At 46.0% G+C, this 26,916-nt stretch overlaps 1 protein-coding gene across 8 annotated transcripts in view; it reads left to right on the forward strand.

The window, feature by feature from the left end:
- map7b (microtubule-associated protein 7b) overlaps positions 1 to 26,916 on the forward strand; it is a 284,290-nt gene that overhangs the window by 236,947 nt on the left and 20,427 nt on the right. For 7 of the 8 annotated variants that reach the window (XM_072499672.1, XM_072499677.1, XM_072499670.1 and 4 more), the window contains 4 exons: positions 8,572 to 8,673; positions 17,968 to 18,018; positions 18,099 to 18,168; positions 20,116 to 20,236. In XM_072499672.1, coding sequence (XP_072355773.1) covers positions 8,572 to 8,673; positions 17,968 to 18,018; positions 18,099 to 18,168; positions 20,116 to 20,236 — 344 coding nt within the window. Of the gene's footprint in view, positions 1 to 8,571; positions 8,674 to 17,965; positions 18,019 to 18,098; positions 18,169 to 20,115; positions 20,237 to 26,916 lie in introns of those variants that run through there. The other variant, XR_011940761.1, reaches the window with a different exon arrangement.

Consider the following 26,916-nt stretch of genomic DNA (forward strand, 5'->3'; position numbering starts at 1 on the left):
GTGGCGATGATCCGTAAGTGGGTAAGAGGGAGAGGGGGCGGCGTGGAAGAGGTTAAAGATGGCATCCTGTGTGGGCACGAGCCTGAGAGCGCTGGCGACGGCACCACTGCCGCTCTCGCCGACAAGGTACACCACGAGTCCGGTGGTGGCGGCGACATTGAAGATCTGGGGGCAGTGGAGGCGACACAGGGGCGAGGTGGGAGCCTCGGTTTGGTCCCCGATTCGGGACAATCATTGGTTCGTCCCAGGAAGGATGGAGGGGGGGGTTTCGGAGCTGGCATCGGGCAGGGATTAGAGGAATGGGGGACCTGTTCATCGATGGGACGTTTGCGAGCCTAGGGGCGCTGGAGGAGAAGTTTGGGCTACCCCCGGGAAACGCTTTCAGGCACATGCAAGTGAGGGAATTCCCGCTGCTCCCGGCACAGGGGATTCAGGACAGGGTGATTTCGGGTGTATGGGTTGGAGAAGGCAAAGTTTCGGCGATTTACCAGGAGCTGAAGGAAGAGGAGGAGGCCTCGGTGGAGGAGTTAAAGGGCAAGTGGGAGGAGGAGCTTGGGGAGGAGATAGATGAAGGTCTGTGAGCTGATGCCCTGAGTAGGGTTAATTCTTCCTCTTGCGCCAGGCTCAGCCTAATACAGTTCAAAGTTACCCACAGAGCGCATATGACAGGGGCGAGGTTGAGTAGGTTCTTTGGGGTGGAGGACAGGTGTGGGAGGGGCTCGGGAAGCCTGGCAAATCACGTCCATATGTTCTAGTCGTGCCTGGCACTGGATGGGTTTTAGAGGGGATTTGCGAGGACTATGTCCAAGGTGGTGAAAGTCCGGGTCATAGCCGAGCTGGGGGTTGGCATTATTTGGGGTAACGGAGGAGCTGGGAGTGCAGGAGGCGAAAGAGACCGGTATTCTGGCCTTTGCGTCCCTGGTAGCCCGGCGGAGGATTTTGCTATTATGGAAAGATGCAAAGCCCCCTAGTGTGGAGGTTTGGATAAATGATATGGCAGGGTTCATCAAGCTGGAGAGGATAAAGTTTGCCTTGCGAGGGTCTGTGCAGGGGTTCCTCAGGCGGTGGCAACCGTTCCTAGACTATCTCGCGGAGCATTAGGAGGAGGTCAGCAGCAGCAGCAGCCCGGGGGGGGAGGGGGGGGGGGGGTTCTTTTGGGTGGGCGTTTGGGTGGGTGGGGGGGGCTTCCCTATTGGTGCTTTTAAATGTCATATGGGGGGGTTATTATATATGGGGGAAATCCAATGTATAATTTTTGATTGCTGTGTTTTTGTTTCTTTTTGTTGGGGGGGGGTGGGTTTGTTGAAAATCTGTTGAAAAATTTGAATAAATATATATTTTTTTTAAAAAGAAGTAAAAACTGTGTCAAAGCAGTGGGAGGCATTTTTTTTGTTCGTTCACAGGATGTGGGCGTCGCTGGCTGATATTGTCCATCTCGAATCTGCATCTGGTGTCACATGTAGGCCAGACCAGATAAAGATAGCACATTTCCTTCCCTAAAGGACATTATTGAACCAGATTGTTTTTTAACGACAATCAATAATGGTTCCATAGTCATCATTAGACTTTTACTGAATTCAAATTTCACCATCTGTCATGGGGGTATTTGAACCTGGGCCCCTAGACTTTGCTCAGGGTCTCTGGATTACTAGTCCAGTGATAATGCCCGATGCCATCACCTCCCCAAAGGTGAAATTCCACAGGCATAGTGTAGACATGAGCCACAAAGAAAAAGGGTGCTACTGATTATCGAAACGCACACAAGCCAAGATAAAGAAGGCAAAGAAAGTTTGTGACCATCACAGAATACTTAATACTGTAGAAAACCTAGAGGAGTATAGAAAGTACAGGGGCTGAAGTAAAAATAGAAATTAGGAAAGCAAAGAGAGGATACCAGAAAATATTGGCAGTTAAAATCAAAGGAAATCCTAAGGTGCTTTACCAATACATTAAGAGCAAGGGAATAACTAAGGGAAAAAGTAGGGCCTGTCAGAGATGCATGGTAATTTGGTTGATTCAGATGTGGCCAGTGTTCCCAATGAGTGCTATGTTTCTGTCTTCACAGAGGGATGATCATATATTCTAGTTAAAGAGGAGGGTGAAATATTAGATATAATAAACCTATTGAGAGAGGAAGTACTGGCACCCTTGAAAGTGGCTAAATCACCAGGGCCAGGTGTATCCTAGGTTGTTTAAGGAAGCCAGGGAGGAAATATTGGAGGCTTTGAGGATCATTTTCCAAGCCTCACTAGATCAAGCCAAGGTCTCAGAGGATTGGAGATCTGCGATTGTAGTACCATTATTTAAAAAGAGTGTGGGGGATAGACCAGAATACTCGAAGCAAGTCAGTCTGACTTCAGTGGTGGAAAAATTATTGGAAACAATTCTGAGACAGGATAAGCTGTCCCTTAGAAAGGCACACATTGATCAGGGCTAGTCAGCATAGTTTTGTTAGGGGAAGATCGTGTCTGACTAGATAAAATTATTTGAGGATGTAGCAAGGATTGATGAGGGTAGTGCAGTGGATATTGGCTACATGGATTTCAGGAAGGAATTTGACCAGGTTCCACATGGCAGACTGGTCAGAAATGTGAGATCTCATGGGATATGGGGAAGATGGCCGATTGGATCTAAAATTGGCTTCAATGACAGGAAACAAAGGGTAATAGTCAATGGATGTTTTTGCAAATGGAAATCAGTTTCAGTGGTGTTCCACAGGGCTCAGTCTTGGGGCTCTTGCTGTTTGTTATATATATTAATGATTTAGACTTAAATGCAGGTGACATGATTGGTAAATTAGCAGTAGACACAAAAATTGGCCTTGCAATTAGTTGATAGTGAAGAGGATAGCTGTTTACTCCAGAATTATATCAATGGTTTGGTTAAACGGCAGAGAAGTGGACAATGGAATTCAATTTGGAAAAGTGTGAGGTAATGCATTTGGGGAGGGCAAACAAAGCAAGGGAATACTCAATAAGATATGAGAGGGATTGAGGAAGTGAGAACCCTTGGAGTGCATGCCCACAGGTCCTTGAAGATGGCAGGACAAGTGGATAAGGTGGTCAAGAAAGCATATGAAATGCTTTCTTTTATTGGGCAAGATATTGAATACGAAAGCAGGGATATAATAATGGAACTGAATAAAACGCTGGTTAGGTCACAGCTGGAGTTTTGTGCACAGTTCTAGTCACCACATTACAGGAAGGACATAACTGATTTGGAGAGAATGCAGAGGATACTTCTCCCAGGCCTCATGGAAATTGGATGAGAAGACCTACATGTTCTTCAAGCAGAATTCTTTCTTTAAATCTTGCATTTACTTTGTGGCCACATTCTTTTCAGTGTGCTCACAAAGATTTAGCCTACATAATAATACTTAACCCTATAGTTAGACTGGTCTTCGAGGCCACAGAGGCTCAGCAGACCCATTATGTTGCATATCTTTGTAAAGCTAAAATGTTGTACTCCAGCTCCTCTATCCTGGCATTTAAGTCACTTTAAGCTGCCTTTAATTCCTTTACATCTTCCACAGGTAAATAAATTTCTGCTTCAAAAGTGTGTTTATCATCTTGGAGTCAATTCTCCGCCTCCCAGCCCCAGCTTCTTCGGCAGCACACCATCGCCGACAGCAGGATTCTGTTCCCACCGTCGGCCAATGGGATTCCCCATTGTGGCCATCCCACTCTGCTGGGAAACATGCAGGCGGGGGGTGCGCTGCCAGCGTAACGGAGAATCCCGCTGGCGGAGATTTCACCCCCTTGTGTTTGAATGCAGTATGTGACAGTGACAAGAGCCATGGGTATGACATTCTGGCAGCATTTGGATATCTATATAAAATGCTTTGCACTGGTTTGGCAGCTAAACAGATTGTGTAGGTTTTGTTGTTTTCTATCCATTCTCATATGACCACTAGCATAAACTACACAATCGGAACAATGTGCCAGTTGCGAACCCTTTCATATGTCCTTCCCTGGAATGGGAAAGAACAAAGTAAAGTAAAGCACAGGAACAGGCCCTTTGGCCTTCCAAGCCTTCTTCGACCATGCTGCCCGTCTTAACCTAAAATCTTCTGCACTTCCAGGGTCCTTTTCCCTCTATTCCCATCCTATTCATGTACTTGTCAAGACGTCCCTTAAACGTCACTATCATACCTGCTTCCATCACCTCTTCGGCAGTAAGTTTCAGGCAGCACAGTAGCATAGTGGGTAGTACTGTTGCTTCACAGCTCCAGGGTCCCAGGTTCGATTCCCGGCTTGGGTCACTGTCTGTGGAGTCTGCACATTCTCCCTGTGTCTGCGTGGGTTTCCTCGGGGTGCTCCGGTTTCCTCCCGCAAGTGCCGGAAGACGTGCTGTTAGGTGAATTGGATATTCTGAATTCTTTGTTCCCGAACAGGCGCCAGAATGTGGCAACTAGGGGATTTTCACAGTAACTTCATTGCAGTGTTAATGTAAGACTACTTTTGACAATAAAGATTATTACCCTCTGTTTAAAAAAAAAAACCTTCGCTCACACATCTCCTCTAAACTTTGCCCCTCACATCTTAAACCTATGTTCCCTAGTGATTGACTCTTGCATCCTGGGAAAAAGCCTCTGACTATCCACTTTATCCATGCCCCTCCATCGTTCCAGTAAGAACAAACCGAGTTTATCCAACCTCTCCTCATAGCTAATGCCCTCTAAAACAGGCAACATCCTGGTAAACCTCTTCTTTACCATCTCCAAAGCCTCCACATCCTTATGGTAGTGTGGCGACCAGAATTGAACACTATTCCAAGTGTGGCCTAACTAAAGTTCTATACAGCTGCAGCATGACTTGCCAATTTTTATACTCTATGCCACAGCCGATGAAAGTAAGCATGCTGTCTGCCTTCTTTACTTCCTTCTCCACCTGTGTTACCACGATCAGTGACCTGTGGACCTGTACACCCAGATCTCTCTGCCTGTCAATACTCTTTAAGGGTTCTGCCATTTACTCTATATTTACCATCTGTATTGGATCTTCCAAAATGCATTACCTCGCATTTGTCTGGATTAAACTCCATCTGCCATTTCTCCGCCCAATTCGCCAACCGATCTATATCCTGCTGTATCCTTTGAAAGTCCTCATCACTGTCTGCAATTCCACCAACCTTTGTGTTGTCCGCAAACTTACTAATCAGACCAGTTACATTTTCCTCCAAATCATTTATATGTACTGCAAACAGCAAAGGTTCCAGAACACCAGTAGTCACAGCCCTCCATTCAGAAAAGCACCCTTCCACTGCTACCTTCTGTCTTCTGTGACCGAACCAGTTCTGTATCTATCTTACCAGCTCATCTCTGATCCTGTGTGACTTCACCTTCTATACCAGATGTTAATTGCTGAGCAAACCAAATCCCAGAGGGAATCTTGATTTAAAGGCCATACAATTTTTGGAAATCTGAAAATTAGAAGAAAATGTACTAATCTGAGTAGCAAGAAGTCCATTAACACGTTTGGGATTTTTAAATTTAAAAGATTTACTAACGAAAAGAAAACTTAAGCACGCAAGATTACATTTACACAATTAAAATGGCTCTTACAAAACATTCCCCAAAACACTCCCTACTTAGTCAGATCCACAAGTGGTCGGCATATTGGCACAGTGGCTAGCACTGTTGCTTCACAGTGCCAGAGTCCCGGGTTCGATTCCCACTTGAGTCACTGTCTGTGCGGAATCTGCATGTTCACCCAGTGTCTGTGTGGGTTTCTTCCGGGTGCTCCGGTTTCCCCCCACAAGTCCCAAAAAACATGCTGTTAGGTAAATTACCATTCTGAATTCTCCCTCAGTGTATCCGAACAGACCCCAGAGTGTGGCGACTAGAGAATTTTTCCAGTAACTTCATTGCAGTGTCAAATTAAGCCTACTTGTGACACTAATAAAGATTATGATTCCAGGCAACTCCTTTCTAGATGTTTAATTATAATAATGCAATAATATTACCCAAGGCAAAGTGCAGTTGCTTTAATAAGGTGTACCGTGTGACTTCTCAAAATTCACTTCCACTCTGCTGTGGAAATCTAAGAAATTTTCAGAATCAAGACTTTTTTGCAGTCTGAGGGTTTCCTGGCTTGACTGGCTGGCTGATTGAAATTGTACTTTCTCCCAGCATGGAACTATTTTGAGGAGAACTTCCCCACACAGCCAACAACAACTCAATTCGACATCTTTTCTTCGATATCCTTTTTCCCTTTCATCTATCATTGTATTGTCCTCGACACTTCTTGAACTCAACTTTCGAAACTAATATTTTATGTTTCTGTTTTGTCTCTGCTTTCGGGTCAATAAAATATATTCTGTTTACCCATGGAACTCATGTAAGCTGCAAAATGTTTTTGGTCACCTCTGACTTCCCTTTGATATTCAAATTCTCTACTTATCTAAAAAGTTAAATCCAATCTATTTGCTTGTGCCTCAAACCCACCATAATATCTCTTAACAAAAGCATAAATCTAACATCTATACCCTTGCATATCTTAAACCTGCAAGACCACCTGTCTCTGGTAAATGTTCCCCAGCTTAATTAAATAATTTATACACACACACACCGACACGGCCTTCCTTCAGTGAATAACACAATAATCCCCCCAAAACATTAAAAAGAAATAACTTCCATTCCCACAAATGACCTGATGCTAGACTTTGAAATTGCGGAAGGCAAGTGGGCTTAGAGGTTGGTAGCCTGACTGCTATTTTGAAATTACTAATTCATAATCTAGTAAGTTTGTTAATGTCTCTGCCTTATACAATTTTTCGTTGCCTGCTGCTTTTCTTTTTGGGTGTCAGTCGTGAAGGAAGTTAGGGCATGTTTTACGATATCTATGTGATGCAGCACAAGGGCAGAATAAAAGGCATTCCACTGGAACTGTGGCTCAATGCAGCAGCAGATTCTGCAGGCGAAGCTGGCAACATCTCCATGTTTTTAACTTGTATTTGTAGCTTTTTTAATCCCTCAATAAAGAAAGAGAATCCGAGAGCTGGGGGCCTTAATATTTGTAGACGTGGATGACTTCCCGTTCATGGCATTATCCCACTGCTGCAAGATGCCCTGGCCAACAGTCCTGATTGTGTACGGAGTGTCCCTTTGCACCTTTAATTGACTTCATGCTGATAGATGGCCACTATTTGGCCCTCTGAGGCTTGATTCAATGAACTGAAATGGCAGGGTGGGCCAGGCCACTTTGCTTCATGTCCAGCTCCTTCACCCCACCAAAATAAGAAAAGTGAATCCAGTGACTCTGTTTCTTTCTCCACAGGTGCTGCTTGACCTGCTGAGTATTTACAGACTCTTCTATTTTCATTTCACATTTCCATCACCTGCAGTTTTTTACTTTTTTTAAAGTCCCTGAAGACCATTTAACATTCTGACAGCATTGTGGTTATTTTTATAAGTAACTTTTCTTTCAAGAAAATTGCCCTGGTGAGATTTGAACACTTTAAAAAATTTGTTCTTGGGATTTGAGTGAAGGTGGCAATTTATTGCCGATCCCTAATTGCCCTTGAAGTGAGTGACTTGCGAGTCCATTGCAGAGGGCAGTTCTGAGTCAACCACATTGCTGGAGTCACATGTAGACCAAAGAGGTAGGAAGGCATATTTCCTCCCCTGAAGAATATTAGGACAACCCAATGGAGTCAGGATCATTGTTAATAAGACGAGCATTTTACCCTAGATTTATGAACTAATTTAATTTGCATTCCCAAAACTACTGTGGTGGGTTTTGTCTTGTGTTTCTGAAGCATTCGTCCACGTCTCTGAAATACTAGTCCAGTAAAATTACCACTATGCTGCTGTACCCTGTTTACTAGTCCTATAATATAACCGCTATGCTGCTGTGTCCATCACCTCTGAATTAACTTTTGACCCAATTGGGTGGGCAGAGCAACTCATCATCCATATCCAGTAGTTTAGCATATTTTCAGGAATTGACCCATTTGCTTGTGTAGATAACCATAAGCTCCCATGTTTCTGACTAGGGCAAAGGCCATTATCCGCTAGATGACTGGGGCAGTCTTTCTCTTCTTTTAGGATACATAGGTTTCTGTATCTCTTTCCTCAGAAAATTCAAAAGATTGATGCACAGAGCAGAATCACATTGTTTATTTGTATTGACTTCACATTGTGTGTTCTCTTAATTGCAATAAGAAAAGACTTTATATGAGGAATCTACCTTCATTGTTCTAAACTAAAAGTCAATCAAATGTTGCACTCCCTGGTGATCAGTAAAGGTTTATGTGACAAAAAATGGTAAAAAGCTTGGGCAATGATATGTTGTTTAATATTATCTCTGTGATTGATCGAAATAGACACAATTTTTAACTTAATTTGATGTTTTGTTTGGATGTATTCAAGTGTCCAATTTCAACGTCCTTTTGCATTATGACGGATCCAGACCACTTAATAGTTCATAACATCTCTGCACTTATTTTTGTACTACTTGTCCAGGACTTTTGTGAGTTCTGTCTCTGGTTGACCGGCTTTATTATCTATGTTCTAAGATTGCCAATTATAATTGTTAAAATGATTGATAAATTACATTACAACATTTTCAGAAAGAGGAAGATGCCCGTGCTCGAGAAGAAGCTGAGAGACTGCGAATAGAACGTGAAATGCACTTTCAGAAAGAAGAACAAGAGCGTATGGAAAGAAAAAAGGTAAAATGTCACTTTAAAACAAAAAACACTTTCTCTGATCTCTTGAAAAGTCTGTCAAATTGGGTTTTAGTGCAATTGCTGGCCACCCACTTGATTTGAATAAATCACCATTTTTCATTCGCCTAAAGAGGAATATCCACTAGATATTTAACAGTAGGATGTTCACACCTGACATTCATTGACTTGCAGTTTCCAGACAAAGTTGCTGGACAACACTTAAAAATAGCAAACCTAATTTACTGGCTTTTTATTTTCTCCTAACCTGAATTGCTGAAGCAAATTTACTGTCACCCCAGCTGCAATAAGCTAAATTGAGTCCTGACTGTGGATCAAATTTGGAATGATATTACTACATTCCTCACAGAACAATGCATTTGACAATCGATCTGTGATAAGAAAGGTCTTTCTGGTGCCTTTTGCTGAGAATGGAAGGGAGGGAATGAGCTCCATGTCAGCAGCAGTGCCTGCCATGAGCAGACTGATATTTCTTTTGGCCCCAGTTCATTGGGAAGGGAGGAGAGAATCCATTCAAATGACCGCCCCCCCCCCCCCCCCCCCCCCCCCCGCCCCCCCACGCATGACGGGGTTGCGACAATCAACAGTTACTCTCCTGCTGTTTTGATTTTATTTGGGTCAATTTTGAAGCATCACAATGATGTTACAGTGGGGAATAGGTGTGGGAAGCTCTGGATTGTTTAATGAATAGTGATATGACAAAGCATTGCACAAGCCACTCAGCTGAAGTAAATAGTTGGATGATGGTAAGAAGACATGATCAAGTTAGTTGAGTTAGCTGATTGGCAGATGTGGCTTGATATCCAGACATGTGAAGTAGTATATTTTTAGGAAAAAGGACAGTGAGAAGAACAGTAACTAAGAATTTAAATAATTTAGGTATGCTGGTTTAGCCATTATTTATATTGTACATATTGAATTGCAGGGTGCTTGGAAAAGAAGTTTTATTATTGTATCCAGTTTTCTTGGCATGGCTACTAAGAGCAATATGGATCAGGGTGCGAAGGCAGATTGCTCTTCATTTCTGGCAGTTTAAGACTGGTGCTTGGGGGAGAAGGCCTACATGCTAGTGCTCAGCTTTCTAATCCCAATCAATGTAAAGGGCAGGTAGAAAAGGCCATAAATAGATTTTATACAGAAGGGCATTTAATTTGTACAAACATTCGTTGAAATAGTTAGAATGCTTTTTAAAAAATATATATTTATTATAGTTTTTTAACACAATTTTTCTCCCTTACAAACAATAACCTTTTTCTCCCTTACAAACACCCCCGTAACAAAGAAGAAAAAAAAACGAGAAATCGCGCAGAGCAAGATATATACATGGCAAAATGATATATTTACACAGCTTTGTACACTGGCCCTCTGCCGTGCGTGCCAGTTTCCCCAACCCTTCATGATATCTCTTGCTCATCCACCCTCCCAGGCAGTCTCTCTCTCTCTCTCTCTCTCTCTCTCTCTCTTTCCCCCCCCCCCCCCCCCCTCCCAAGGTTGCTGCTGCTTCTGACCGACCTTCCTCTAACGCTCCGCGAGATAGTCTAGGAACGGTTGCCACCGCCTGTAGAACCCCTGCACAGACCCTCTCAAGGCGAACTTAATCCTCTCCAACTTTATGAACCCAGCCATATCATTTATCCAGACTGGGGGGCTTCACCTCCTTCCACATTAGCAAGATCCTTCGCCGGGCTACTACGGACGCAAAGGCCAGAATGCCGGCCTCTTTCGCCTCCTGCACTCCCGGTTCGTCCACTACTCCAAATATTGCTAGCCCCCAGCTTGGCTTGACCCGGACTTTCACCACCTGAGATATTGCTCCCGCCACTCCTCTCCAGAACCCCTCCAGTGCCGGGCATGACCAAAACATATGGACATGGTTCGCCGGGCTCCCTGAGCACCTTCCACATCTGTCCTCGACCCCAAAGAACCTGCTCAACCTCGCCCCCGTCAAGTGCGCTCTGTGAACCACCTTAAATTGTATCAGGCTGAGCCTGGCACACGAGGAGGAGGAATTAACCCTACCCAGGGCATCAGCCCACAGCCCTTCCTCGATCTCCTCCCCCAGCTCCTCCTCCCATTTACCCTTCAACTCTTCTACTAGCGCTCCACCCAGTGCCCTGGCGTGGCGGGGGGAACCTGTTAGAATACTTGACCCTTGAGAACGTTAAGTTCGAACTGAAGGGAAGCTCGGAGGGGTTCTACAAGTCATGGGCACTATTTATTATGCACTTTCAAGAACTGGATAACATCGAACATTAGTTGGGGAGGAGGGGGGCTGTGTAGATTAAGGGTGACTATGGGTAATCCCTGATTCCTTTTTGTCATTTGTTTATGTAAACATGTGGGCTGAGGTTTGGGGGGTTGGTGGGCGGATGGGATTGTTGTTATTATGGGGATTGACATATCTTGCTGATTATTGTTTATTGTTGATGGGTGTAAATGTGGGAGAAAATGTGAAAAAGGAGGAGAATAAAAATATATATTTTTTTAAACTTCTACTAGCGCTTCCCCCTCTTCTTTCATCTCCTGGTGTATTGCCGAAACCTTGCCCTCCCCGACCCATACACCCGAGATCACCCTAACTTGAACTTCTTCTGCCGGGAGCAACGTGAATTTCCTCACCTGTCGCCTCACAAAAGCCCTCACCTGCATATATCTAAAGGCATTTCCCGGGGGTAACTCAAACTTCTCCTCCAGTGCCCCTAGGCTCGCAAACGCCCCGTTGATGAACAGGTCCCCCATTCTTCCAATCCCCGCCCGATGCCAGCTCTGGAACCCCCCATCTATCTTCCCCGGGACAAACCGGTGGTTACCCCTGATCGGGGACCACACCGATGCTCACATTGCACCCCTGTGCCGTCTCCACTGGCCCCAGATCCTTAGCGTTGCCGCCACCACCGGGCTTGTGGTATACTTTGTCGGCGAGAGCGGCAGCGGTGCCGTCACCAACGCCCCCAGGCTCGTTCCTTTCCAGGGCGGCATCTCCATCCTCTTCCATGCCACCCCCTCTCCCTCCATAACCCACTTGCGGATCATCGTCACATTTGCTGCCCAGTAGTAGCTCCCCAGGTTTGGCAGCGCCAACCCTCCTCGGTCCCTACTCCGTTCCAGGAACCCTCTCCTTACTCTCGGGGTCTTATTCGCCCACACAAACCCCATAATGCTCCTACCTACTCTCTTAAAAAAGGCCTTTGTGATCACGATGGGAAGGCACTGAAACACAAACAGAAACCTCGGAAGGACCACCATTTTAACCGACTGCCCTCTACCCGCCAGCGAGAGCGGTAACATGTCCCATCTTTTGAAATCCGCCTCCATTTGCTCCACCAACCTCGTCAGATTCAGTTAATGTAGGGTCCCCCAACTCCTGGCTATCTGGATCCCCAGATACCGAAAGCTCCCCTCCGCCCTCCTCAGCGGTAGGCCCCCTATCCCTCTTTCTTGGTCCCCCGCCTGTAATACAAAGAGCTCACTCTTCCCTACATTGAGCTTATAGCCCGAAAACTCCCCAAACTCCCTTAGATGACCTCCACCATCCCCTCCATTGGATCCGCCACGTACAGCAACAGGTCATCCGCATATAGCGACACCCGATGCTCTTCTCCCCCTCGGACCACCCCCCTCCATTTATTAGACTCCCTCAATGACATGGCCAATGGTTCGATCGCCAATGCGAACAACAGGGGGGACAGGGGGCACTCCTGCCTCGTCCCTCGGTACTGTCGAAAGTACTCCGACCTCTGCCGGTTCGTCACTACACTCGCCATCGGGGCTCTGTAAAGGAGCTTAACCCAACTGATAAACCCTCCCCCGAACCCAAACCTACGCAGCACCTCCCAGAGGTACTCCCACTCTACTCGGTCAAAGGCCTTATCCGCGTCCATAGCTGCCACTTTCTCCGCCTCTCCCTCCTCCGATGGCATCATCATCACGTTTAAGAGCCGCCGCACGTTAGTGTTTAATTGCCTGCCCTTTACGAATCCCGTCTGGTCTTCATGGATCACCCCCGGGACACAGTCCTCGATCCTCGTGGCCAGCACTTTTGCCAGCAACTTTGCACCCACATTGAGGAGCGAGATCGGCCTGTACGATCCACATTGCAGTGGGTCCTTGTCCCGCTTTAGGATCAAGGAAATTGTCGCTTCCGACATTGTCGGGGGCAGGGTCCCCTCCTCTCTTGCCTCATTAAAGGTCCTCACCAGTAGCGGGGCCAACAGGTCTACGTACTTCCTGTAGAACTCCACCGGGAATCTGCCCGGTCCCGGGGCCTTCCCCGCCTGCATACTCCCCAAACCCTTGCTCAGCTCCTCCAACCCAATTGGTGCCCCCAAACCAGCCACCTCTTGCTCCTCCACCCTCGGGAATCTCAGTTGATCTAGGAATCGTCTCATCCCCTCTTCCCCCGCTGGGGGCTGGGATCCATACAGCTCTTCATAAAAGGCCTTAAATACCTCGTTTATTTTCGTCGCACTCCGAACCGTGGCTCCCCTTCCATCTTTGACTCCCCCTATTTCCCTCGCTGCCATCCTCTTACGGAGCTGGTGTGCCAGCATCCGACTAGCCTTTTCCCCATACTCGTAGGTCGCCCCCTGCGCATTCCTCCTGTGCCTCCGCCTTCCCTGTGGTCAACAGGTCAAACTCCGTCTGGAGCCGTCGTCTTTCCCCAAGTATTCTTTCCTCCGGGGCCTCTACGTATCTCCTGTCCACTCTCAAAATCTCCCCCACTAACCTCTCCCTTTCCATACCCTCTGTCTTCTCCCTATGAGCCCTAATGGAAATTAGCTCTCCCTTGATCACCGCCTTCAACACCTCCCATACCACCCCCACCCGCACCTCCCCGTTGTCGTTAGCCTCCAAGTACCTTTCGATACACCCCCTCACCTTCCCACACACCACCTCGTCCGCCATCAGTCCCACATCCAGCCGCCACAACGGGCGTTGGTCCCTCTGCTCTCCCAGCTCCAGCTCCACCCAGTGCGGGGCATGGTCCGAAACGGCTATGGCCGAATACTCCGTCCCCTCCACCCTCTGGATGAGTGCCCTACCCAGAACAAAAAAATCTATCCGGGAGTAGGCTTTGTGTACATGGGATAAGAAAGAAAATTCCCTGGCCTGCGGCCTTGCAAACCGCCATGGGTCCACTCCTCAACGCCCCCCCCCCCCCCCCCCATCTGATCCATAAACCCCCTAAGTACCTTGGCCGCCGCCGGCCTCTTTCCAGTCCTTGATTTGGAGCGGTCCAGTGCTGGATCCAACACTGTATTGAAGTCCCCTCCCATTATCAGGCCTCCTATCTCCAGGTCCGGAATGCGCCCCAACATGCGCTTCATGAATCCTGCATCACCCCAGTTCGGGGCGTATACGTTTACCAACACCACCCACGTCCCTTGCAACCTACCGCTCACCATTACATATCGCCCTCCATTGTCCACTACAATAGTCTTGGCCTCAAATGACACCCGCTTTCCCACCAATATTGCCACCCCTCTATTCTTTGTGTCTAGTCCCGAGTGGAATACCTGTCCTACCCATCCCTTTCTTAACCTGACCTGGTCCGCCACCTTCAGGTGTGTCTCTTGGAGCATGACCATGTGCGCCTTCAGTCCCTTTAAGTGCGCGAACACTCGAGCCCTCTTCACCGGCCCATTCAGGCCCCTCACGTTCCACCGCCTCCCTCACCCTCCAGTCCCCCACCCCCGTCCCGACCACCTCTTCTGTGTCCCATTCCCTTTCGGCCAGTGCAGCAGCAACCCTTTTCCCCTCCCCTCTCCCCCGCTAGACCCATGTCTAGCTTTTTTGCTCCCCCATGTCACTCCCGTAAGTCAGCTGACGCCTGCTGACCCCGGCTTCCCCCGCCGTCCCATTGACCTCCCCGTGTGGGAGTCTCTCGATCAATATGCATTCCTTTGTTCCCCTTCCCGCCTTTCTTCCCGCACACGGGGGAAAAAAAATGCGCTTTCCAAAGCCCGCTCCGCCCCCTCTGGCGCAGCTCCTGTCGCGGCCTTGTCTCTCTCCCCCAGCCCATGTAACATTTCCTGCGCGTGATTGACCCCCTATATACAACAACCATCACACATCAAACCTCAAACATCCCCCCCACACTCACAAACCCTCAGTTAGAGTCCAAATAGTTAGAATGCTTGAATGCTGTTCTGTTCATCCAATTAAAGGAAGGATATTGGCTATAGTACAGATACAGATATAATTAACTACAATAATACTAGAAATGAGATGTAGTTCTCAGAAAAGGCTAAAAAATTAAGAGCATTTTCACCAGAACAGGAAAGGTTAAAAGAAGTCCATTAAAGATTTCAAAATGTGCTAATTTTTTGAGAAGTAATAGATTATTCTCACTGGTGGTTGAATCAGTAATGGATATTGGATGACAATTCATTTGAGAAAAATAGAAGTTAGGAGCAGGAGGAGGTCATTCAGCCCTTCGAGCCTGCTCCGCTATTCATTATGGTCATGGCTGATCATCCAACTCAATAGCCTAATGCCGTTTTCCCCCCATACCCATTGGACCCCTTCATCCCGAGTGCTATATCTAACTGCTTCTTGAAAACATACAATGTTTTGGCCTCAACTATTTCCTACAGTAAGGAATCCACAGGCTCATCACTCTCTGGGTGAAGAAATTTCTCCTCATATTTGTCCTAAATCCCCGTATCCTCATCCTGGTCCTGGACACAACCACCATCGGGAACATCCTTCCAGCATCTACCCTGTCTAGTCCTGTGAGAATTTTATTGCTTGCTATGAGATTTCCCCCTCATTCTACTCCAGTAAATACAATTCTAACCAATTGAATCTCTCCTCATACGTCCATCCCACCATCCCAAGAATCAGTCTGGTAAACCTTTGCTGCACTCCCTCTAGAGCAAGAACATCCTTCCTCAGATAAGAAGACCAAAACTGCACACAGTATTCCAGGTATGGCTTGCCAAAGCCCTGTATAATTGCAGCAAGACATCCCTGCACTTGTACTGTAATCCTCTCGCAATGAAGGCCAGCATACCATTTGCCTTCTTTACCGCCTGATGTACCTGCATGCTTACCTTCAGTGACTGGTGTACAAGGACACCAAGGTCTCATTGCACATTCCCTTCTCCTACTTTATGGGCAATCAGATAATAGTCTACCTTCTCATTAGTGGATAACCTTGCATTTCTCCAAATTATACTGCATCTGCCATTCATTTGCCCACTCACTCAACTTGTCCAAATCACAGGGAAGGATCTCTTCATCCTCCTCACAGCTCATCCTCCCATCCAACTTGATTTCATCTGCAAATTTGGATATATTATATTTTGTTCCCTCATCTAGATCATTAATATATATTGTGAATAGCTGGGGTCCGAGCACTGATCCCTATGGTACCCCACTAGTCACTGTCTGCCCATTTGAAAAAGACCCTTTAATTCCAATTTTTTCCCCCCCTGTCTGTCAACCAGTTTTCTATCCATCTCAATACATTCTCCAATCCCATGCACTTTAACTTTACACGCTAATCTCTGATGTGGGACTTTGTCAAAAGCCATCTGAACGTCCAAATATACTATATCCACTGGCTCCCCCTCGTCAACTCTATTAGTTACATCCTCGAAGAATTCCAGTAGATTTGTCAAGAATGATTTCTCCATGCTGACTCTAAGGGCAGCACGGTAGCATAGTGGTTAGCACAATTGCTTCACAGCTCCAGCATCCCAGGTTCGATTCCCAGCTTGGGTCACTGTGCAGAGTCTGCACGTTCTTCCCGTGTGCGCCTGGGTTTCCTCCAGGTGCTCCGGTTTCCTCCCACAATCCAAAGATGTGCAGGTTAGGTGGATTGGCCATGCTAAATTGCCCTTAGTGTTGGGTGGGGTTGCTGGGTTGTGGGGATGGGGTGGAGATGTGGGCCTGTGGGGTGCTCTTTCCTGGGGCCGGTGCAGACTCGATGGGCCAAGTGGCCTCCTTCTGTACTGTAAATTCTATCTATGATTCTGCCTGATCCTGCCACTATTTTCTAAGTGCTCTTCTATAAAATCTTTGATAATGAATTTTAGAATTTTCCCCACTACCGACGTCATGCTTACTGCTCTATAAATCCGTTTTCTCCCAACCTTCCTTTTTAAATAGTGGAGTTACATGAGCTACCTTCCAATCTGCAGGAACTGTTCCAGAGTCTGTAGAATCCTGGAAGATGACCACCAATGCATCCATTATTTCTCAAGCCATAATTTCTCAAGCCACTTCCTTAAGTACTCTGGGAGGTAGATTATTAGTCAGCCTTCAATCCCATAAATATCCCTAACACCATTTCTCTACTACTATTGATCTCCTTCAGTTCCTCCCTCTCACTAAACCCTGTATTCCCCAACATTTCTAGTATCTGATTTGTGAAGACAGAACAAAAGTATGTGTTTAGTTGCTCAGCCATTTTTTTGTCCCCTATTATACAGTCTCCTGTTTCTGATTGTAAGGGACGTACATTTGTCTTCACCAATCTTTTTCTCTTCACATACCTATAGAAACTTTTACAGTCTGTTTTTATGCTCCCAGCAAGCTGACTCTCGTACTCTATTTTCCCCTTCTTAATCAATTGCTTTGTCCTTCATTGCTGAGTTTTAAACTCCTCCCAAGCCTCAGACCGTTTGTTTTTCTTGGCCAATTTGTATGCTTCTTCCTTGGATCGAATACCATCCCTAATTTCCATTGTAAGCCATGATTTGGCCACCTTTCCCTTTTTACATTTGTGCCAGACAGAAATAAACAATTGTTGCAGTTCCCCCATGCGGACCTTGAATGTTTTCCGTTGCCTATCCACAGTCATCTCTTTAAGTAATGTTCCCCAATCGATCAAAGCCAACTCACCCCTCACACCATTGTAGTTTCCTTTTAGAAATAAGAAAGGGCAGTAAAAAGAGATTAGTAAATGTTTCTGGCACCAGTTTATTGATTGGCAGAATAAAGACCTGAAAAATGAAAAAAGAAAATCGCTTATTGTCACAAGTAGGCTTCAAATGAAGTTACTGTGAAAAGCCCCGAGTCGCCATATTCCGGCGCCAGTTCGGAGAGGCTGGTACGGGAATTGAACCGTGCTGCTGGCCTGCCTTGGTCTGCTTTCCAAGCCAGCGATTTAGCCCTGTGCTAAACTAGTCTGTGCAGTAATTTAGGTGCAATTCTATTGTGCAAGATTAGTTATTTTGCTTACTACTTAGAGAAATAAGCATATTGAAACGTTACACACTTTTGTAATGTGGTTATTGTTGTTACGTTACTGATTGAATTTGTATTTTCTAGAGACTTGAGCAAATTATGAAAAGAACAAGAAGATCTGACACTTCTGAAAAGGTATCCACAATCACCAGTGTAGTTTTGAGGTAGTTACTTTGCACCTGTGTATTTACTTATACTCCACTTTCTTTTAACAGAAGGATAGCCAAATAAGATCCACTGAGCAGAGAAATGGGGAAGTACCTAAACTAGCATCTCTTGATGAAGGTAATGCCTAAATATTAAAATTGCGTTGTGGTGTAGATATTTAGTTTTGCCCTTTTGGCCCTTCACCTTTCGATTTTATGGTTTTCACAGAATCTCAAAATTGCTGCAGCACAGTAACTTTTGGTATCAAGAGTGCGGCCATGCTTAACCCAAGTCTTGACAACCTGCTTGAGGGGACTGGCTAAAAGGGTCACATGAGCAGTTATCAGAAAGGAGAATGGCATCATGAAGGAAAATTTGCGCTACGTTTCTCGTTCTAAGTTCCTCGCACTGATCCCTAGATGCTCCGTGCGATCATAATAGATACTTTAATGATGTCTTTTTACCTAGTTCCCTACTGGTGCACTTCTACATCTGTACTCACTATTCCTTCCTATTGCATTCTGGTTATCACTACCTGTATTGCTAACCACCACTATTGCCTGTCCTTTTTAACATTCCAAATTTCTCCTCATGCAAACATTCCTCCTACCATTTAGTTTAAAGCCCTCTTTCTATACCACTGTCAACAAGCACACATATTAATGATGAGGTTCAACGTTGCCTTCACTGTGCAAGCACAGCCTTTGATCACCTGCAGACCAGGACCTCAGACCTGGCACCAAGCTCATGGCCTATAGAGCAGTAGTGTTACCCGCCCTCCTATATGGCTCAGACACATGGAACATACACAGTGGGCACCTTGAAACCTTGGCGAAATACCATCAGTGCTGTCTCCTCAAGATCCCGCAAATCCATTGGCAGGATAGGCACACCAACATCAGAGTTCTCGCTCAGGCCAACATCCCCAGCATTGATCACATTCGATTAGCTCAACTTTGCTGGCCACATGCCTGACACAATACTCCCAATACAAACGCTGTACTCGGAGCTTCGACATGGCAAGAAAGCTCCAGGAGGCAGAGGAATTGCTTCAAAGATACCCTCAAAGCCCCACCAATACCTGGGAATCCCTGGGTCAAGACTGCCTGAAGTGGAGGAAAAGCATCTGGGAACAAGCTGAAACCTTGAGTTTCATCATCTAAAACCAAGCTGAAGCCAAGTGAGGACAACAAAAGGAGCACATGGCAACACATAAACCCCACCCACCTGCTTCTCCAACCACTGTCTACCTCACTTGTGACAGAAACTGTAGGTTGCGCATTGGACTCCTCAGTCATTTAAGAACTCTTTTTGTAGTGGGTAAGCAAGTTATCCTCCGAGAGACTGCCTAAGAGAAGAAGAAGCGATATATATACTGGCTGAATTTCTACAGTTAAGTCTGGCACTACTGGACAGAGAACCAGTTCTAACTAGCTACCTAATTAACAACTGCAGTTCCCTCTCAGCAGGGAACATGTTTATCTCGGAAGTGTGAACGAAATTACATTGAAGTTATATCCCAAATGCAAATTTGACTAGATTTTCAAATGCAGTTTCCTCATTTATAAAATTCCCAGAATTAAGCACTCACACAAGCTGCCACCTTTATGTGAGTTACTTCTCCAAATCTTGTGTTTCATTGAACTCAACTCTAATTGTTCTAAATTCCAGAGCGTAGACCCATTCTACTTTCTGTTCTGTCTCTCCGCACAGCCAATTCTTTCATCTCAGGAATCAATCTAGTGCCCCTTCATTGTAACCCCCTCACCAGCATCCCCTTTAAACCAAGTATATCCTTCTTTGAAGAGGTAAATGTAGAAAAGCGAAAGAAAAATCTCCCCATTTATAGCCCCCCTGAAAAGGTTCAGAATTGGAGCTTTGGGGAGACTCCCCTGCAGCATAAAGCCTGGCACTGGCTATGCTTTTTGGGTCAAATGGCCTATTTCTGTTCTGTAAATTCTATATAACATTGTAGTTTAGCACTAATAAATATATTATACAAATTATCTAATGTTATTATTGTGTATTATACTTAAATGTGGAATTTTCATAAAGTAACTGCAGAAATATATTTCTTTCTTTCAGCATCCAGCCAGAATCCTGACATAACAACTGAAACAGAAACCATGTCAAAAGTCACTGAAGAAGAAGCCGATGAAGAGTCAGTAATTGAAGAAGTGGACAATTCTCAAATAGATGAAGAATGGTAAGAACAGTACTAGCTTAATAAACAATTTTCTGGTATTTAAATTTCATAGAATCATAGAATTTACAGTGCAGAAGGAGGATATTCGACCCATCGAATTTGCACCAGCCCCTGGAAAGAATGCCCTAGTTAAGCCCACAGCTCCACCCTATCATCGCAACTCAGTAACCCCACCTAGCCTTTTTGGACAGGAAGGACGATTTTGCATGGCCAATCCCCCTAACTTGCACATCCTCGGGCTATGGAAGAAAACCAGAGCACCCGGAGGAAACCCATGCAGACACTGGGAGAATGTCCAGACAATGACCCAACCTGGAATCGAACCTGGGACCCTGGAGCTGTGAAGCAACAGTGCTAACCACTGTGCTACCATGCCTAAATCATAATTAAATTTGATTGAAAGAAATTACCAAAGGCATAATACAAATGTTGCCGAATACAAGCTAGGCATATTGAGGAAAGCCACAATTTTCGCTCTGGTCCAGTAAGAACTTCAAAATCGCTAAACAGGATAAAAAAGGACCATTGGAGTTTGCTTTCTACTATCCTTCTCATTGCATGATGTAACAATCATGAAGTTGTTGGTTAATTGTGCCTATTAATCTCTGTCATTCTAACCTGGTGTTGGAATACCCTATAGTTGCCCTAAATTATAGCATCCAACTGTTAAAATGATGGTAATATTTTTGTCTCTTCTGTCCTTTGCTATTGTCCATTCCATTGTTAAGGATCTAATTGGAGTCTGTTTCCTCTTGTGCTACTGCCACAACTTATATTGAAGTAGAGTTTCAAATAACAAAGACCAATACAGCACAGGAACACAGGCCCTTCGGCCCTCCAAGCCTGCACCAGTCATACCAATCTTTGCTAAAACCCTCAGCACTTCCTTGTGCCGTATCCCTCTATATCCATCCTATCCACATGTTTGTCAAGGTGCCTTTTGAACACCGTTAATGTATCTGCCTCCCATGGCAACGCATTCCAGACACTCCCCACCCTCTATGTAAAAAAACCTGCCTCGCACAACTCCTCTAAACTTTGTCCCACGGACCTTAAACCTATGCCCCCTGATGACTGACTCCTCCACCCTGGGAAAGGGTGCCTGCCCATCCACTCTATCCATGCCCCATATAATCTTGTAGACCTCTATCAGGTCACCCCTCAACCTCCATCTTTCTAATGAAAACAGCCTGAGTCTATTCAGCCTCTCCACATAGCTAACACCCTCCAGACCAGGCAACATCCTGGTAAACCTCCTCTGCACCCTCTCCAAAGCCTCCACATCCTTCTGGTAGTGTGGCAACAAGAATTGTGCGAAATATTCCAAGTGTGACCTTAACCAAGGTCTACAACTGTAGCATGACTTGCCAGTTTTTATACTCGATGCCCCGTCCAATGAAGCCAAGTATTCCGTATGCTTCCTCGACTACCTTGTCCACTTGTATTGCCACCTTCAAAGAGCTGTGGACACGCACGCCCAGATCTTTCTATATTCCTAAGAGTTTAGGGTATATTTCCCCTCTATTTTTTTAATATAAATTTAGAATACCCAATTCATTTTTTCCAATTAAGGGGCAATTTAGCGTGCTCAATCCACCTACCTTGCACATTTTTGGGTTGTGGGGGCGAAACCCACAGCCGTGAGACTGCAGTGCTACCACTGCGCCACTGTGCTGCCCATATTTCCCCTCTATGTTAGATCTACCAAAATGTATTATCTTACATTTGTCCGGATTAAATTCCATTTGCCATTTCTCTGCCCAAGTCTCAACCTATCTATGTCCTGTTATATGTTCTGACAATCCTCAACACTATCCGCCACTCCACCAATCTTGGTGTCTTCCGCGAACTTACTGATCAGACCAGCTACATTTTCCTCCAAATTGTTTATGTACACTACAAACAACAGAGGCCCCAGCACAGATCCCTGTGGAACACCACTAGTCACAATCTTCCATTCAGAAAAACAGCCTTCTACTGCTACCCTTTGCCTTCTGTAACCAAGCCAGTTCTGTATCCATCTTACCACCTCACCTCTGATCCCATGTGACTTCATCTTTTGTACCAGTCTGCCATGAGGCACCTTGTCAAAGGCTTTACTCTCGTCCATGTAAACAACATCCACCACCCTCCCTTCATCAATCATCTTTGTCACCTCCTCAGGGCAGCACGGTGGCGCAGTGGTTAGCATTGCTGCCTCATAGCGCCGAGGTCCCAGGTTCGGTCTCTGCTCTGGGTCACTGTCCGTGTGGAGTTTGCACATTCTCCCCGTGTTTGTGTGGGTTTCGCCCTCACAACCTAAAGATGTGCAGGGTAGGTGGATTTGCCACGCTAAATTGCCCCTTAATTGGAAAAAATGAATTGGGTACTCTAAATTATTTTTAAAAATCTTTGTCACCTCCTCAAAAAATTTGATCAACTTAGTGAGGCACGACCTCCCCTTCACAAAACCATACTGTCTATCGCTTATGAATCCATTTGTTTCCAAATGGGTATAAACCCTGTCCCTGAGAATCCTCTCCAATAATTTACCTACTACCGATGTGTGGTTCACCAGCCTATATTTTCCAGGATTATCTGCTACCTTTCTTAAACAGCGGTACCGCATTAGCTATTCTCCAGTCCTCTGGGATCTCACCTGTAGCCAACGAGGACACAAAAATGTCAGAAAAGATCCCAGCGTTTATAAAGCTAGAGCGGATTAAGTTCGTTCTAAGGGGGTCGGCTCAAGGGTTCACCAGGCAGTGGCAACCGTTCGTCGAATACCTCGCAGAAAGATAGATGGAATGGAAAAAAGAAGGCGGCAGCAGCAGCAGCCCAGGATCGGGGGGGGGGGGGGGGGGGGGGGGAGGAACCAGAAGGACTCTCAGGGTTGTTAATATATACTGTATAATATGTATAGGTCGTTGCGACAGATAATTATATATTGGACTGTTAAATTATATTTTTGGAGAGTGTTACTTGTGATAAGGCAGTTGCCAATTAGGGTTAGTTTTCATTTTTGTTATTTATTATTTATTCATTTTTTGTTTATAAAATAGGTCATTGTTATTTGTGTTGTTATAATATTGTGTAAAGGATGCACAATGTACTGTGTTGGTTGACCAAAAATTTTCAATAAAATATTTATAAAAAAAAAAAAGAAAAGATCCCAGCAATTTCCTCCCTTGCTTCCCTCTGTATTCTGGGGTAAATCTCATCCGGCTCAGGAGACTAATCTACCTTAATATCTTTTAAAAGAGCCAATACCTCCTCCTTTTCAATGTTAATATGATCCAGACTGTCCACACTCCCTACTCAAGAATCATCTTCCACAAAGCCCCTTTCTTTGGTGAACACTGATGCAAAGTACTCATTTACTACCTCGCCCATTTCCTCTGGCTTAACACAAAGATTCCCCCCTCTGTCCTTAAGTGGTCCAATCCTTTCCCTGGCCACCCCCTTGCTTTTTACATATGAACGAAAAGCTTTGGGATTCACCTTAGTTGCCAAGGACTTTTCATGAACCCTCCTAGCCCTCTTAATTTCCCACTTTTCAGTACCTTCCTACTTTTGTTATACTCCTCAAGGATTTCGACTCTCTAAACCGTACAGAAGTCTCCTTTTTCTTTTTTGTTTTTTAAATATTTTTTATTCTCCTTTTTCACATTTTCTCCCAAATTTACACCCACGAACAACAAACAAAATCAGTAACAAATATGTCAATAACAACATTCTCCCACCAAACCACAAACATTAGCCCACATGTTCACACAAACAAATGACAAAAAGGAATTAAGGACCATCCATAGTCGCAATTAACACACACCCTCCCACCCACACGCCCCAACTAATGTTCAATGTTATCCAGTCCTTGAAAGTGCATAATGAATAATGCCCATGAATTGTAGAACCCCTCCATCCTTTCCCTCAGTTCAAACTTAACCTTCTCAAGAGTCAAGAATTCCAACAGGTCCCCCCACCACGCCAGGGCACAGGGTGGAGAGGTTGCTCTCCAACCTATCAGGATCCACCTTTGGGCAATCAACGAGGCGAAGGCTACAACATCTGCCTCCGCACCCATTTCCAACCCTGGCTGGTCCGACACCCCGAATATGGCCTCCCGGGGGGCTGGGTCCAGTTTCATGTGCACCACTTTAGAAATTACCCTAAAAACCTCCTTCCAGTAATCCTCTAGCTTTGGCCAGGACCAAAACATATGAACGTGATTAGCGGGGTCCCCCCCGCAACGTTCACACACATCTTCTACTCCTTCAAAGAATCGGCTCATTCTCGCCCTCGTGAGGTGTGCTCTGTATACCACCTTCAGCTGTATCAGCCCCAACCTCGCGCACGAGGTGGAGGCATTCACTCTCCGGAGCACTTCACACCAAAACCCCTCCTCCATATCCTCTCCCAACTCTTCCTCCCACTTTGCTTTGATCTCTTCCAGTGGTGCCTTCCCCTCTTCCAAAATAGCTCCATACACCGCCGACACTATCCCCTTCTCCAGTCCCCCTGTCGTCAGCACTTCCTCCAGCAATGTGGAGGCCGGCTCCACCGGGAAGCTCTGTATCTCCTTTCTGGCAAAATCTCGAACCTGCATGTATCTAAACATTTCCCCCTGCTCCAGCCCATACTTCGCTTCCAGCTCCTTCAATCCTGCAAACCGACCCCTAAGAAACAAATCTATTAGTGTCTTAATCCCCTTCTCCTCCCATTTCCAAAAATTTCCATCCCACCTCCCTGGCTCAAATCTGTGGTTCCCCCAAATTGGCATTTCCCTTGACCCTGCCCCCAACCCCAAGTGTTGGCGAAACTGCTTCTAAATTCTCAATGAAGCTATTATTGCCAGACTCCCTGAGTATTTCCCCGGGGCTATCGGGAGCGGTGCTGTTGCTAGTGCTTTCAATCCCGACCCCCTGCACAAACTCTCCTCCATTCTGACCCACTGGGAGTCAACCTCTCTGACCCAGCTCCGCACCTTCTCCACATTCGCCGCCCAGTAGTTTTACATAAGGTTCAGAAGACCCAAACCCCCTGCCTGCCTTCCCCTTTGTAGCAGCACCTTTCTAACTCTGGCCACCATCCCTCCCCATATGAACGAAGTAATCCTTCCTCAATACATGAAAAAAGCCTTTGGCAGGAAAATCGGTAGGCATTGAAAAATAAACAGAAATCACAGCAACACGTTCATTTTAACCGCCTGTACCCGACCTGCCAGTAACTGAGGGAGACCATCCCACCTTGCCAGATTAGCTTTCACTCTCCCAATCAAACTAGAAAATGCACCCCCCCCCCCCACCCCCCCCCCCCGCAACTCCCGGGCAACCTGCATCCCCAGGTACCGAAAGTGAGTCCCTGCCCTATGGAATGGCAGCCTTGTCTAGATTTAGTTTGTACCCCGAGAAAGACCCAAACACTCGAAGCAGCTCCAATATTCCCCCTATCGACACACTCTGTTCCGACACGTATAACAGCAAGTTGTCGGCATATAAGGACACCCTTTGCTCTATCCACCCCCCCCCGAACTTCTTAAAGCGATGGCCAACGGCTCAATCGCGAGTGCAAACAGCAGGGGGGGGGGGGCATAGGACATTCCTGCCTAGTCCCACGGTGGAGAGAAAAGTATCTCGAGCTGATGCTGTTTGTGCGGACACTCGCCCTCGGCTCCTTATATCGTAGCTTTACCCAGTTCTCAAATCTTGGTCCAATCCCAAACCGCTCCAGAATTGCCATCACGTACCCCATTCTACCCGGTCAAACGCCTTCTCAGCGTCCAATGCCACAACCACCTCGGTTTCCTTCCCCTCTGCCGGTGCCATAACGACGTTCAATACTCTCCTAATGTTCGAAAAGAGCTGCCTCTCTCTCACGAATCCCGTCTGATCTTCACCTATCACCTTCGGGGAGGCACTCCTCCAGCCTACCCGCCAGTACCTTCGCCAATACTTTTGCGACCACATTCAGAAGTGATATGGGCCGATACGACTCACACTCCGTCGGATCCTTATCTTTTTTTAGCAACAGGGAAATCGATGCCTGCCCCAAAGTTTGTGGCAACACCCCCTTCCCTATCGCCTCTTCACACATCCCCACCATCAGGGGTGCCAGCTTATCCTTGAATTTTTTATAATATTCCCCCAGAAACCCATCCGGCCCTGCCACCTTCCTCGACTGCATCCTCCCAATCGCGTTGTTTATCTCCTGCTCCACTATCGCTCCTTCTAATGTAGCCCTGTCCCCCTCCCCTAACCTCGGGTACTCTAACCCATCTAGAAATTTCTGCATCTCCCGGTCTCCTCCAGGTGGCTCTGACCTGTACCAACCTCTCATAAAATTCCTCAAAGTCTATTAATCAGATCCGGAGTCACCACCAACTTCCCTGCCCTATCCCTCACCTGAACAATTTCCCTTACCGCTGCCTCCCTCCGGAGCTGACCTGCTAACATACTTATAAGCCTTATCTCCATGTACACGCCTTGCTCGTCTCAGTTGGCGCACCACCTTCCTGGTAGATAGTCGGTCAAAGCTCGCCTGTAGTTCCTTCCTCTTTTCCAACTTCGCTGGGTCCACATCTTCTGCATAACTCCTATCTACCTCCATCCTTTTTCTTTTTGACGAGTTTCGCAATATCCCTCATTATCCAAGGCTCCCTAAATTTCCCATACTTATCCTTCGTTCTCTCAGGAACGCAATTT

The sequence above is a fragment of the Scyliorhinus torazame genome, chromosome 4 (genome assembly GCF_047496885.1).
Source record: "Scyliorhinus torazame isolate Kashiwa2021f chromosome 4, sScyTor2.1, whole genome shotgun sequence".
Classification (NCBI taxonomy): domain Eukaryota; kingdom Metazoa; phylum Chordata; class Chondrichthyes; order Carcharhiniformes; family Scyliorhinidae; genus Scyliorhinus; species Scyliorhinus torazame.